This window comes from Sylvia atricapilla, chromosome Z, assembly GCF_009819655.1.
Source record: "Sylvia atricapilla isolate bSylAtr1 chromosome Z, bSylAtr1.pri, whole genome shotgun sequence".
In the NCBI taxonomy this organism is placed as follows: domain Eukaryota; kingdom Metazoa; phylum Chordata; class Aves; order Passeriformes; family Sylviidae; genus Sylvia; species Sylvia atricapilla.
The window spans coordinates 59,431,142-59,443,546 of record NC_089174.1 but is presented as its reverse complement, the minus strand read 5'-3'; the positions used below and the strand labels follow the sequence as shown (position 1 = coordinate 59,443,546).

Genomic DNA, 12,405 nt, shown 5'->3' with positions numbered 1-12,405 from the left:
CAGATTTAGGTGGCCCTAACATGAAAGGACTGGATGGTAAAAGGAAAGCTATCTCACCTCTAATGTCTAGGGAGTATAGGAAGATCCTACACTTTATTGCTTTTTATTGCTTACACATAGATCACAGAACAAGTAGGGTTTGAAAGGGAAGGCAGTGGGATCATCTGGTCCAGCCTCCCTGCTCCAGCAGGGTCATCCCAGAGCACACTGCACAGGATTGCATCCAGAATATCCCCTGTGAGGAGACTCTACAACCCCTCTGGGCAATCTATTGCAGTGCACAGTTACCTTCACACTAAAGCAGTTCTTCATATTCAGATGGAACTTGTGCATCAGTTTTTCTTCCTGCTGCCTCTTGTCCTTTTGCTTGGCGCCACTGAGAAGAGCCTGGTCCATCCTCTTCGCACTTTCCTTTCAGTTGCTTATAGACATTGATAAGATCCTCTCTCCGTCATCTCTTCTCCAGGCTAAACATGACCATTTTCCTACCCTTTACTCACAAAAGAGATGCACAAGTCCCTTCATCTCTGTAGACCTTTGCTGGACTTGCTCCATCAGTTCCTTGTCTCTCCTTCTGAGGAGCCCAAAACTGGACACAGCACCCTAGATGTGGCCTCAATAGGGCTGAGTAGAGGGAGAGGATCACCTGCTGCAACTTGCTGGCAATGCTCTTCCTAAGGAACTCCAAGACACCACTGACATTCTGGGCTAGAAAGGCATGTCTATTAAGCACTGATAAACAAAAGAATCAAAGCACTATTCCACTCTTACGGTTCTCAGCACAAACTTTCAAAACAAAGAGCTCCAAAATAAATAGCATGGACTCCTCTGCCTGTCTGATGTGGAACATCTAGACTTCTCTTTTCAAGCTTTGTTTCTCTTCAAATTCAATGTTTTCATGTGGGTGAATCTGTCCTGGAAAGCAGCCAACTTTCTTTATATACAGAAAATCAAAAGCAGTTTCCAATTATCCCAGACACTCATTCTTGGTCCAGACTCTCACAATATTCAGCCTAGCAAGTGCAAGTGTAGCCTGGAACATTTCCTGCTTTTCTCTAGTAACAGAAAAAAGGATACAATATTTTGTCTCTGGTTAAGGCCTTGAAATGTTATCATCTGTAGATGCCTTTTCTGCCTTTCTTCCTTCTCACACTGTAAATTTCTAACATCTAGAAGCTAAAAGTTTATTTATATTCATAGCTCTTTGAGACCCAAATACTAAGAACTGGTCATAGTATAGCAAGCTAACAAAGCATGGTAGCATCTGTAATGCATGGAACTACTTACTCTACATGGCCACAGACAGAAAAACTGAAAAATTTAGCAGTAATGACATGGACATATCAGCAAAAGTATTGCTGTTCTGTGCTGTGGAAGTTATTTGTAGCACTCAAGCTGGGATTTGTGAAACAAACAATCAAACAAAATTACTGTAGGTAGACACTTCTGCTCCTGGAGTTACCCTGATTTCACTGACATTCCATATTAGGGTTGCAATACTTGTGGGTTGAATTGTGAGTAATATCTGACTTCCACCTCTGGGTGACATGTTGCAAGAGGCACAAATGTCAGGCTATGTCTGTGACAGAACCATTGCAGAAAAATTAAAAGAACATATGAAAGTTATATAGGCATCTGCAATTCAGAGTCACATATATACTAAAGGGATGAGTAAAGCATAAGCAACCACAGATCCAACTCACTCTACTCTGTTTTGTATTTCATTAAATCTATTTGATTCCTGTTCACATTTTAATATTTATTCCTACATTACAGGAATATAAAACTTCTAAAATATATCCCTACATTATAAAACAGATTCCTGTATATATTTATAATATATTTATAGTATTTATTCCTACAGCAGCTATGTGAGGCAGAGGCACTCTTTCTCAAAAAAGCATCATCAGTGAAGTGTTTTTCCACAATGCTACTGTTGCAGACTGTACAAAGATTTGTGTAAGTTTGCAAAGCAGAGGCGCTGCAATAATAGAAATATCTTCCAGGCTAATGTCCTTAGCACTGAATTATGTCATGTCTTGGGAAGTAATATAGTAAGCCATTTTACTTTTAGCAATTCAAAATTTTAACCCCACCAAAACTTGCTAATAATGCCCTCTGCGTTATGTTTCTCTGCAGGCTCTTTGCTTTCTCTGATGTTACCTCTTCATCTAAATCCACAGTCACAGTATGTTCTTGAGTTCTCTTATGCTCTCAGTTTCAGATTAAATCCATACATCTACTCCTGGGATAAATACATTTCAGAAGTTGCAAAAGCCGTAAGTATTATGGTTGGATACAATGCTCAATCTTTATATTTCAGTGATTTTAATGAAAAAAATTATATTTGAAATTTATTTGAATTTTAACTTCATAACCAATAGTAGTTTCTTCATTAGTCATTTGCATATGCATATCATTATGTATTGCTTTTAAAATAGGATGCAATACTAATGTTGTCTGAAGGTAGGCACTGAGCCGCTATTACTGCTCCTACTGTCAAGCAAAAAATAGGCAGCAAAGCTACATATGCCTTACAAAAATTCAATTAATAATCAACAGGACTAGTAAAGAAACAGACCACATTGTAGTCACTCAGCTTTGACACTCAGACACCCCCTCTATCTTTTGCAACTGCTGCGGTACTTGGTTGAGAGATATGAAGGCTGTTGCTTCTCTGCAGTACATTAATACCCTCAACTCTGAAAGAGTTGAAGAAATTTTCCTTTACTGTTTTCCAAAACTTCTTATTGAATAATAAAGTTCAGGTGACATATATTTGAAGTGAAAGAAGCTTTTTCACCTTTTTTATGATTGTCTCTTTCAGGGAAAAATTGGCAGCAGCTTAATCTCATCTAAAAACTCTTCATGCAACTTTTCAAGGTCATTGCTAATTGAACAAATTTCTGTGTAAATGCTGATTGAACACAGCAAAGGTACCCAGGGCAGCACTAAAATGTGAATCAAATACACTCAGAAAGCAGTTGTCTTGAGCAGTAATTGATATAATAACCTCTTGTGTGTAGCACTCCTGTTTCACTTATTTCTTCTTTTTTTCACTCTTATCTGTCATAGACTACATACTCACATTACCACTTTATGGTCAAAAGACACAAACACAGTAGTCAAGTACTATGTTAAAAAAGTTTGTAATGAACATCATCGGGACTGTAGTAGGGTCCAATTGTAAAGAACTAAATTTAACTTCGCCAGAGAGAATCCTCTGTATTACAACAATGTAGTGCTTTGAGCTCCATGAAGTGAATTAATTAGAAAGAACTTACCACGTAAAACAGTGAGTCTGGTGGACACACTTATTTCGCCAACGCTGTTGGAAGCCACACATTCATAAATAGCTTCATCTCGTGGTGTGCGCAATGGCTGTATTCTGAGAACTGATCCAGATCCATCATCAAACTCTATTACCTATAAAAGGAAACAAAAGCTGTCACAGATGTTGTTACAAATACCTATCCCTCAGCTAATCTGTTCATGAACAGTGGCCTGTTGGTATTCAAGTCATCAAAGACAGGTTAGTTTGTCAAATGTATGTACCAGGACAAATTCTAGTCATATGGGAAAATGTTTAAGTGGTTGTACTTGGAACATATATTGCTGTTTCCTGAGTTCTCAGTGGCCACTTTAATATAGCTTCAAGAACTACACGACAAAAAAACAAATGAACAAACAAAACCCCAACCCAGCAAACAAAGGCTGTAAGAAAAAGACTGTGGCTTAGTGCTCTCTTATTCTGAAGTTCATCACCAATACCTCTCAATTCTCTTAGCTAAAGTACTCTACCTTCAAATGACAGTTATATTCATTTTAATTGTTGCCAGCTATATTCCCTCTCTACTCATAGAGTGGAGCTCACACACTCATTTGGCCCCAAATTTAAATAAAAAACTGTCTGCAATTTCTGAACCAAACAGGATGACTCATTTTAGCTTTGTATTTAACCCAAAAAAGAAGTATATTTATCCAACAAAGTGATCATTAAGGAGACTAAATAATAAAGCTAAACTTCTAAGATTTAGTTTTAAAATTGCAATATTCACACAAGAAGTAATAACATTTACATGAGAAAATTCACTGAATAGGTCTTATTTCCTTCTTAATCTGCAGTGAGAATCACATCAAATATTGGTGAGTACTGCAATGCTTCATAGGTCCTGGAAAAACCTTCCTTAAAATTAAGCAATAGCATAAATCTACATAATCTACTTTTTTAAGAAGGAATTAAATCACTGAGAGGTATCAGTACTACCATCAGTTATATGGCACTTCTAAACAAAGGACAGCGACAATTCTTTTCCTAAAAATTGATTAATATCTGTCTAAATATACATGCACAATTTACATACATGCCTATCTGCACATCTGTTTGTGTTTTTCTATCTCATTTTCACACAAGCAAGCTAAGAGATTGCTGTACATGAGTACAATAAGAGAGATACAAAGTCCAGGGTTAGAAATTATGGCAAATATGCCTTTCATCTCACTATTTTCATTGTAGCAATTGCTCAGTTTCTGCTTAGTGTTGGGAGAAGTGAAAGTAAGATAAAAACCCTGGGTTTTTTTAATATTGAATTTGAATGATAGCCCACAGGATGTATTACTTTTTCTTATTCTTTCAGTAAAGCCATTGCCTTGAACAAATCTAGACAAGACAAAATTGTTGCCTGATGTTAGCACAATTAAAGGAATAACTACAATTCTTGATAAATGCACATTTATGAGGGAGAGAGAAATTTCATCTTTAAGTCTTTAAGCAGTTAGACTAACAATTTATAGGTAAAAGATGCAAGCACAGGATCTGAATACTCACAGATGTACTTAAAAAAGAGTAATTGCTATTGTTTAAACCTGAATGCTGATTAAACATATCTGGACAGACACTGAAAACAGCAGACTGGATTGGGCAAATACTGCAGAGATCAAGTTTCATGTCTGGTGTCTCAAAAAATATGTATCATAAAAGGGATTTATTTTTCATGTGATGAGCACTCCCCTTTCCTGCATATCACAGCTAGCTAATTCCTAACTCTTCCCCATCTATTGAATGAGATTTTATTTCTTTTATGACAGAGATTTTTTAATAAAAACAATTTTGCACACAGGGTAGGATGATGTAATTTTTAACTTTTATTTTTCCTCTTTCTGTTCCTTTTAAAGTTCCTCTGAGAAGGAGTTCTCAGCAACTTAAATCAGATTTTTGTAATTTCCATTATTTGAATTAATTTGAAAAACGAGGAGAAAAAAAGGATCTTCATTCAGAATCTATATCTGCAATATAAATAAAAGCTAAAAGATTAATATGGAAGATCCTCAAGGTCTTACTGTACATTTTAATTTCAGAAGCAATGCCTAGCTTTGAATGCTATTCTCAATAAGTTGGGAGAATTACCTGTTGAGCAAGAAATTTTGATGACAATAGTCTTCAAATATATAAACAGTCAAGAGAGAGGAAATAAACCAATTGCTACAAATATCAATTTCCAGCAAAAGAGTTCTGGTTTCACATGGGGGACAAATAATCAGGACAATTTCCTGAAACCCTGTAGGAGACTGTCCAAGTTTATTAAATTATAAAAAAGTCATTGCCAGCATCCCTGGGAAAGCATGTGGATAAGATGGACCACTGGAGCTTTCCAGCTGTATGTATGTATGTATGAAGACAGGTCTCCAGGTAAAACATTTTGATGTCTTTCATCATTAAGTAATTCAGAGAAATATCCAAAATATTTATGTGAAAGAAGAGGAAAAGAAACCAAACTAAATATTCTCTTATTGGTTCAGCTGAAAATCTCAGACATTTCTTGTTTCCCAAAAGTTTCATGTGTTTTTTTTTGAATCTCATTTCTACTGTTGTTTTTTTCTTATTTAGAGATTCAATGGCATGAATTAATGGCCTTACTCTGAACAGGAATAAAAGCTACTTAAAATAATGATTTAGTACTCATACTTCATAACTGCTCTGCTCAGTGGACATGACAAGAATTATAAAACACTTGGCAAGTATCATCTATTTCTCTGAAATACATTCCATCTTAGTTGGCTATACGTTTGTTCAACAGTCCACTATAGGCATTTTTAAAACATTTTAAGATGTTTTTTATAGTTACCTTCAAATAATTTTTATGGAAATAAAACTAGTTTATTTTTGCTTATACTCCCTAAAAACAGGTTCACAGGTACCTAGAAAGCAATATATTAAGGAAATAAACCATGATATATTGCCGAATACCACACAGTAAAAATACACATGCATTATCTTTCTCTGTTTAGAATTTACTTTGAGTGAAAGGTTTGTGAACAGAAGAGGATAAATTGCGTAGAATTTATGATAAAACTTCCATGTTAATCCCTCTAGCCAATTACAGCTCTGCATATGCTCTGCAAAGTGCAAGCAGGTCTTGGCACTAGGAGGTAACATTTAAATTAATGATTTTGTTTTTCATGTTGTAGTAAATACACAAGCCAGAAATTAAAATGGTTAATGAGCAAATGTCTTTAGATGTTTATTGAACCAAAAAGCAAGAAAATAAATTTGGTTTATAGAAGAAATGCAGCACTTCTAAAAAAATCTAACCTGAAAGCCAGGACAAGCAATCGTCACAAACATTAATACAAATTAATATAGAGAACTTTAATATTCAGTCGGTTGTTAATAACTATATGTTATATCATTTGCTCATAAAATGCATGTCACAACTGTTTTGTATACAAATCATTAATCTTTGAATGGTTGTTTTTAAGCAAACAGAAGTCTCTTATCTAACACTAAAAAAATTTGGAGACAATTATACACTCTTAGTGCCAGTTTTGATATCTCCTAAAAGCTTCCCCCATTTTCTGAGTTTTTTCTTCATGCTAAAGGTCAATCCATACTTGACACTAATTAGAGTTTTGCCACTACAAGAGGGAGTAACACTTGTTTTCTTATTCCCCCCAAATTACCAGAATCCTTTGAACAGATTATTTTCAGTTTCCTTTAACTGAGGGTTGTGGAGAGAAAAATATTTCTCTAAGCCCTTTCCTAATTTATTAAGAAAATAATCATAAGCAAAATAATCATAAGTAGTTTCACTTTTCTTCTTTGGCAGCAGCAAGTACTGTGCCCCTTTCATCTCTTTTCTCAACAGGAGTAAGGAACTGTGGCAGCAGAAGCTGCCCAGCTGAAGCTGAAGACTGAGCCTGCTCAACGCACCTTTTCACAAAAGGAGGTGGTTTGCTCTTTGTAGACAGCAATCACTCAACTCATGTACCCACCAGCTCCTTCATGACACAGCAAACTAAACAGAAGCACTACAGAGCTACCCAGTTCAACCATGCTAGCTTAGAAAACAGCAGTAGCAGTTTTCTCTTTAATGGTTCTATTCAAAACCAGTTTTCAAAATTAAAAACTTTGCAAGATTATTCCCACCAAATTATACTGATAGTCAATTCTATTTTGCTAAATCACTGTTAATAAAGCATAAATAGTATGATTAAAAACAAGGTTGGAATAAAATTTTTTTCAGAGGAACAGAACAATGGACCTAATACCTCAAATCTCTGATTGCTGACTTTCTTTCCTTTTTTGTTCCAGACAATCTTAGGTCTTGGATCTCCTGTGGCTTGACAGATGAATGAGGCAACTCCTCCTGAAACCCCTGTCTGGTCAACAGGAGTTCTTGTAAACTTTGGTGGTGCTGAAACAAACAAAAAAATGAGCCAAATTAATCCAAGCACTAAACATGATTTTTTAAAAAGTCACATCAAGATTTCAAATTTTAGAAAGAAGGAAATGCTTTGTTTCTTCAGTGATATCATTCACCTACAAGAGCAAGCATTATTTAAAAAAACCCTAAAAGATCAGGAAAGTACTTACAGACTTTACTAGTGAAATTTATATTAAAACCAAAATCTGATGGCATGAGAATAGTAAGATCTCACATTATATTTTATCACCATTATAAATAAAAAATCCAGTTTGACTTCTGTTGCAAAATGAACTCATCAATCAACTAGAATAATACCATGACTCACTACTTGATGCTATGATCACAGAGTGTCATGAAAACAGGATGCTCACCTTTGAGACATTAAAACCAGTAGCATTTAGAAAGCATTTGTAATTTTGCATGGTGGACACAAATTACTGTGTAATAAGAGTCCATGCCAAAAACACTATAACAGAAGAGAGACTTATGCTTGAGCACAGTTCTGTGTATAGCTCCTGTTAACTCCCAAATTCTACGACGTCAGAAGGGAAAACTAAAAAAATATCCAAGTACTGCAACAACAAGAGAGGCAGAGAAAAGGAGAAACAGTTTTGAAAGTATGGAACAGCATTTTAATTAATTATTTTTTCCCCCTTTATTTGCGTTACAACAAATTGAAATTATTACTTCATTTGTAGTGAGACAAAATTTTCAAATTTAGAGCAGCACAATACATGACTTCTAAATATAAAATATCAAAATCTGTAAGATCACACCTAAACAGAGTACAAAAATACTGAAAAAAATCCTGTAAATCTTTACATAATTATCTTTCTTAGCAAAAGAACTTCTAAAGACACAACATACATTCAGAAAATGATTTAAATGGTAAGATGCAAGAACTTAGGGACAGCAAGTAGTAAAAAAACCCAGGTCTTTGCTCTGAACCCACTCTCCATACTAGTTGCTTTGTACCTTATTCCACAAACTGTTCTTTCCATAGGCAACATTTCCTGTCAGCATGTTTATTTGAATGTAAGAAACCCAGCAGACTACTGTCAAGCATGTATGCAACACTGGAAAGAATCCTGAAATAGTTTAAAATGCCAAGATGACATTTTACAAAATGAAATTAGGGGAACTTTTTACCCTTCTCCTAATGTAAAAAGGGGCATTTTTAAAGAAATACAATGCTCCTAAAATCTGCATGCTGTTTCTTTAATAGAAATGTCAAGAAAATGTGTTAGTTTCTAACATTTCAAAATGCTCAAGGGTCCTAGAAGTATCCACTCTGCTAATTTTCCTGGTGAAAATGTACCTAAACCAAACTGCAAGAGCACATCTCAGCAAAACAGTGTATTGCTACTGCCATGGGAAAATCATGAAATAACTGTTCTGATGCAAAAAATTGCAAAACCCACAGAAAATAAAACACTCTTTAAGTAAAAAACAAAAACAAAAAACAAAAAAAAAAAACACCTAGAAACCCTTCCCAAAGCCACAGGCTTTATGTCTAGACCACAAAAAGACAAAAATGTATTCTGATGAAGAGCATCTTGGTTTCAACAAAACTGCTCTCCTTGAACCCTTTCTATACATGTTTTAACTCAGCACTGTGATACTTAAAGAGACTTGACTGAATGTGATGTACTGACATTTTGTGGCACAAGCTGTGATCATAGGCCACCAAGTGAAAAATTGACACGCTGCCATTCTCTTATAATTTTTTTGACATTTTGTGAATTCACTATTAGAACTCAAGCCTTCAAGAAAGAGGAACACTTCACGAGGAAGTCCAATGGCTCACAGTAACTATATATAGTAGCTCATAGGCAGCAAACAGCACATGTAGCAATAATTAGAATTAAAAATCTTTCACCAAACTTAGATGCTGTATGGGGTACAACCAGTTTTCCAGCTTTTTTTTTATGCAGAACTGTCCAAAATCTGGTAAAGAAACATAGGACTACAGCCGCCAAGACTCCTTACAAAAATTACATGCTAGTTTCTGCAGAGCTTTATTATGTATGTCGTGGAGTTGCAGAAACAGGGCTGAATACTTAACATGGCTCCAGCTACATGAACAACAGTGTTTTTGCCATCCTATGGCAATTTTTGCTGGACCAACAATTAGTGAAGTGGTTGCTTGTTAACCACACAGCATTAGAGACATAGTATGAGACACAGAAAACAAGGGCATCTGTACATAATGATGCAACTTTCAACTTGTCGATAGTTTTCAAGGCAAACAAGGTTTTAAGGTTGTGTATAAAATCCACTTTCTTGTATGATATAACTAATATTATCTACACCAATTAAAAAGCTTCACTTTCCAGTATAGAAGGGAATTGGGGTGATCTTTTTCTTTCACTTCGACCATAATCTAGCTGAAAAAAATAAGATATGTTATCTGGTGAAAGCTTCTTTTTACGTAAGTAATTCCTACAAAAAAGATTGCCACAACTGTCCTCCAATATGTAATACCAGAAGTGAGCCAGTTATCTTTCAAGTATCAAATGATAACAAAGACAAATTATTACTATAACTTCAATAAATTTATAAAATTATCTGCCATAGAGACAGGTAAGTGTTAGAGAATCCCTCTTTTTATTACTCAACCAACACATTGATCTTGTTACGTATAAAACCATCAGGGTAAGGGTATGGGAAATCATAACCCAGCAGAAGCAGAAATGAAAAGTAGTATTTGTTGCCTTTATCTTTATAAAGGTTGCTAATTAAGGTTTGACACAAATTATCTCCACAATTAATGTTGTCAGTTTCTTGACATTGATTTTGACCTAAGCTGCTAGGCACTCTGATAGCAAACACAATTAAACTGCACACACAGTTGTGCTTATTAACATGAGGGCAATTTTGATTGAGAACTGACAACTATTTTCGGTCTCCCTTAACAACAGCAGTGCATAGTTCAAGAAAAACTCTCTACATTACAGTTCATTAAGCACAGCAACATTCTATATGGGAACCTTCCACTGCAATTAAATCTGCCAAAAAAACCAGATGTAATATGTTACCAGCTACCATACCAGAGTCTTTCAGCACTTTCGGAACTCTCCTTGGTAACATCAATAAATGCAGTTAAAATAACAGAACTGTAATTAAAGTAAGTGAAATTCACTCAAAATCAGCACCTTGTATTTCTGCACCTAAATTCTCTTGAGGGCATCATAAAAATTGCTGCAGTACTATCTTTAAGTGAAAGAACACCCAAGTTTTGCTTGCCTATATACCAGTGCCTACTCAGATATTCATACTAATAGTGACTTTTTATACCACAAGCTTTGCTATTCAAGACATCAAGGCTCCAATCATCTGCTACTTGGTAAGAACTTCTTGCTGGGACGCTTGAGAAGCCAAACTGACAACTATTAAACTGCTGCAAATCACACTCTTAACATACAACTGAAAACTAAATGTTGCTAAGTCACCCTAAATATACTGAGTTTGCATTTATTTTGTTTTGAAGAGTTTAACCCCACTGAAATTAGGCGACTGCTTCAATAAAGTCATGCTGTCCCCTCAGGGGCATAGGAACTTCTGACATAGTTTACCACTATCCAGATAGAAGTGAAGTTTTTTTGCATATTATGGCTCCATACAATGTATTTTTAACGTGACACTAAAATAACTCATTTTGATTGGAACATTTGAATATCCTGGCACGAGCATAAGACACTTCTTTCTTCACTTCTGCATCTCCACATTGTCTTTCTAAAGTTTAAGCAGAATTCTGAAATAGTGAATGGAATTAATTAATTCACATTTCATCATGTTATAGAATTATCTGTTTTAAAGTTGCTGTTCTGTTATCAGTGCTGTGCTTTAAGGATATATTATACTTTTTGTCTTCACTCAAAATGTGTTTCAAAATACTTATGAAATTACTACTTCAGCCCCCTTCTTTCCACTACTACTGCAAACTATTCTTGCATAGAGACATTTTTATAGACATACTCCTCTAATGAAAAGGTGAATATGAGGATAAGACTTTACCCTCTTTAAAGTGAGAGCTAATAGAGGGTCTGCTAGCTCAGCATGTGAATTACCATAGACAAGATATATAAAGGATGCTATATACCCTAATAGACTTGTTTCTAGATTCTCTGTTTAGGGTGTATAAAAGTTCCTAGTGTAAAATAATTCAGTTTAGGACTATATTTCATCATTTGCCTGAAATATGAAGAAGTGTACCAGCTCAGAATAAAAATTGCCAAAAATCATATCATATTGTATCCTTTGTAAGTATATACAGCAAGGTTGAATAGAGATATCAGAAAAAATTAAAAATACAAAGACACTTCTTTCAAGTGCCTCATTTCTTACAAATTCACACATATTTTAGGAGAGTCCTTAAAAATTACAGCAACTTTTTCAGTTATAAAGATTCATTTTCTACTAATAATAATTGGAATTTGACAATCACAACTGCTACCATGAAATGTTTTCAGCTCAGACTCAAAAACATAGGTTAAGAGCAGAGTGAACAATGTGGTCAGCCACACATACAATCACAAGAATAATTTTCACTTAGCACAGTTTTACTGGTCTAGGTGCATAGAGTTACAGAGGGTATGCAACTGGACTCTGAGTGAAAACTTCTGTACTGATTTTTCCTATGTCAAATTACACACTCAGAAATTTCTGACAGAGTAAAGAAACCAAATAAACAGAATTT

At 35.0% G+C, this 12,405-nt stretch overlaps 1 protein-coding gene across 1 annotated transcript in view; it reads right to left on the bottom strand.

The window, feature by feature from the left end:
- The window catches only part of PTPRD (protein tyrosine phosphatase receptor type D), a 282,751-nt gene that overhangs the window by 214,843 nt on the left and 55,503 nt on the right, over positions 1-12,405 (bottom strand). Inside the window, exons 2-3 of the mRNA XM_066339280.1 lie at positions 7,549-7,694; positions 3,285-3,426 (exon numbers count right to left, since the gene is read on the bottom strand). Coding sequence (XP_066195377.1) covers positions 3,285-3,426; positions 7,549-7,694 — 288 coding nt within the window. The remainder of the gene's footprint in view (positions 1-3,284; positions 3,427-7,548; positions 7,695-12,405) is intronic.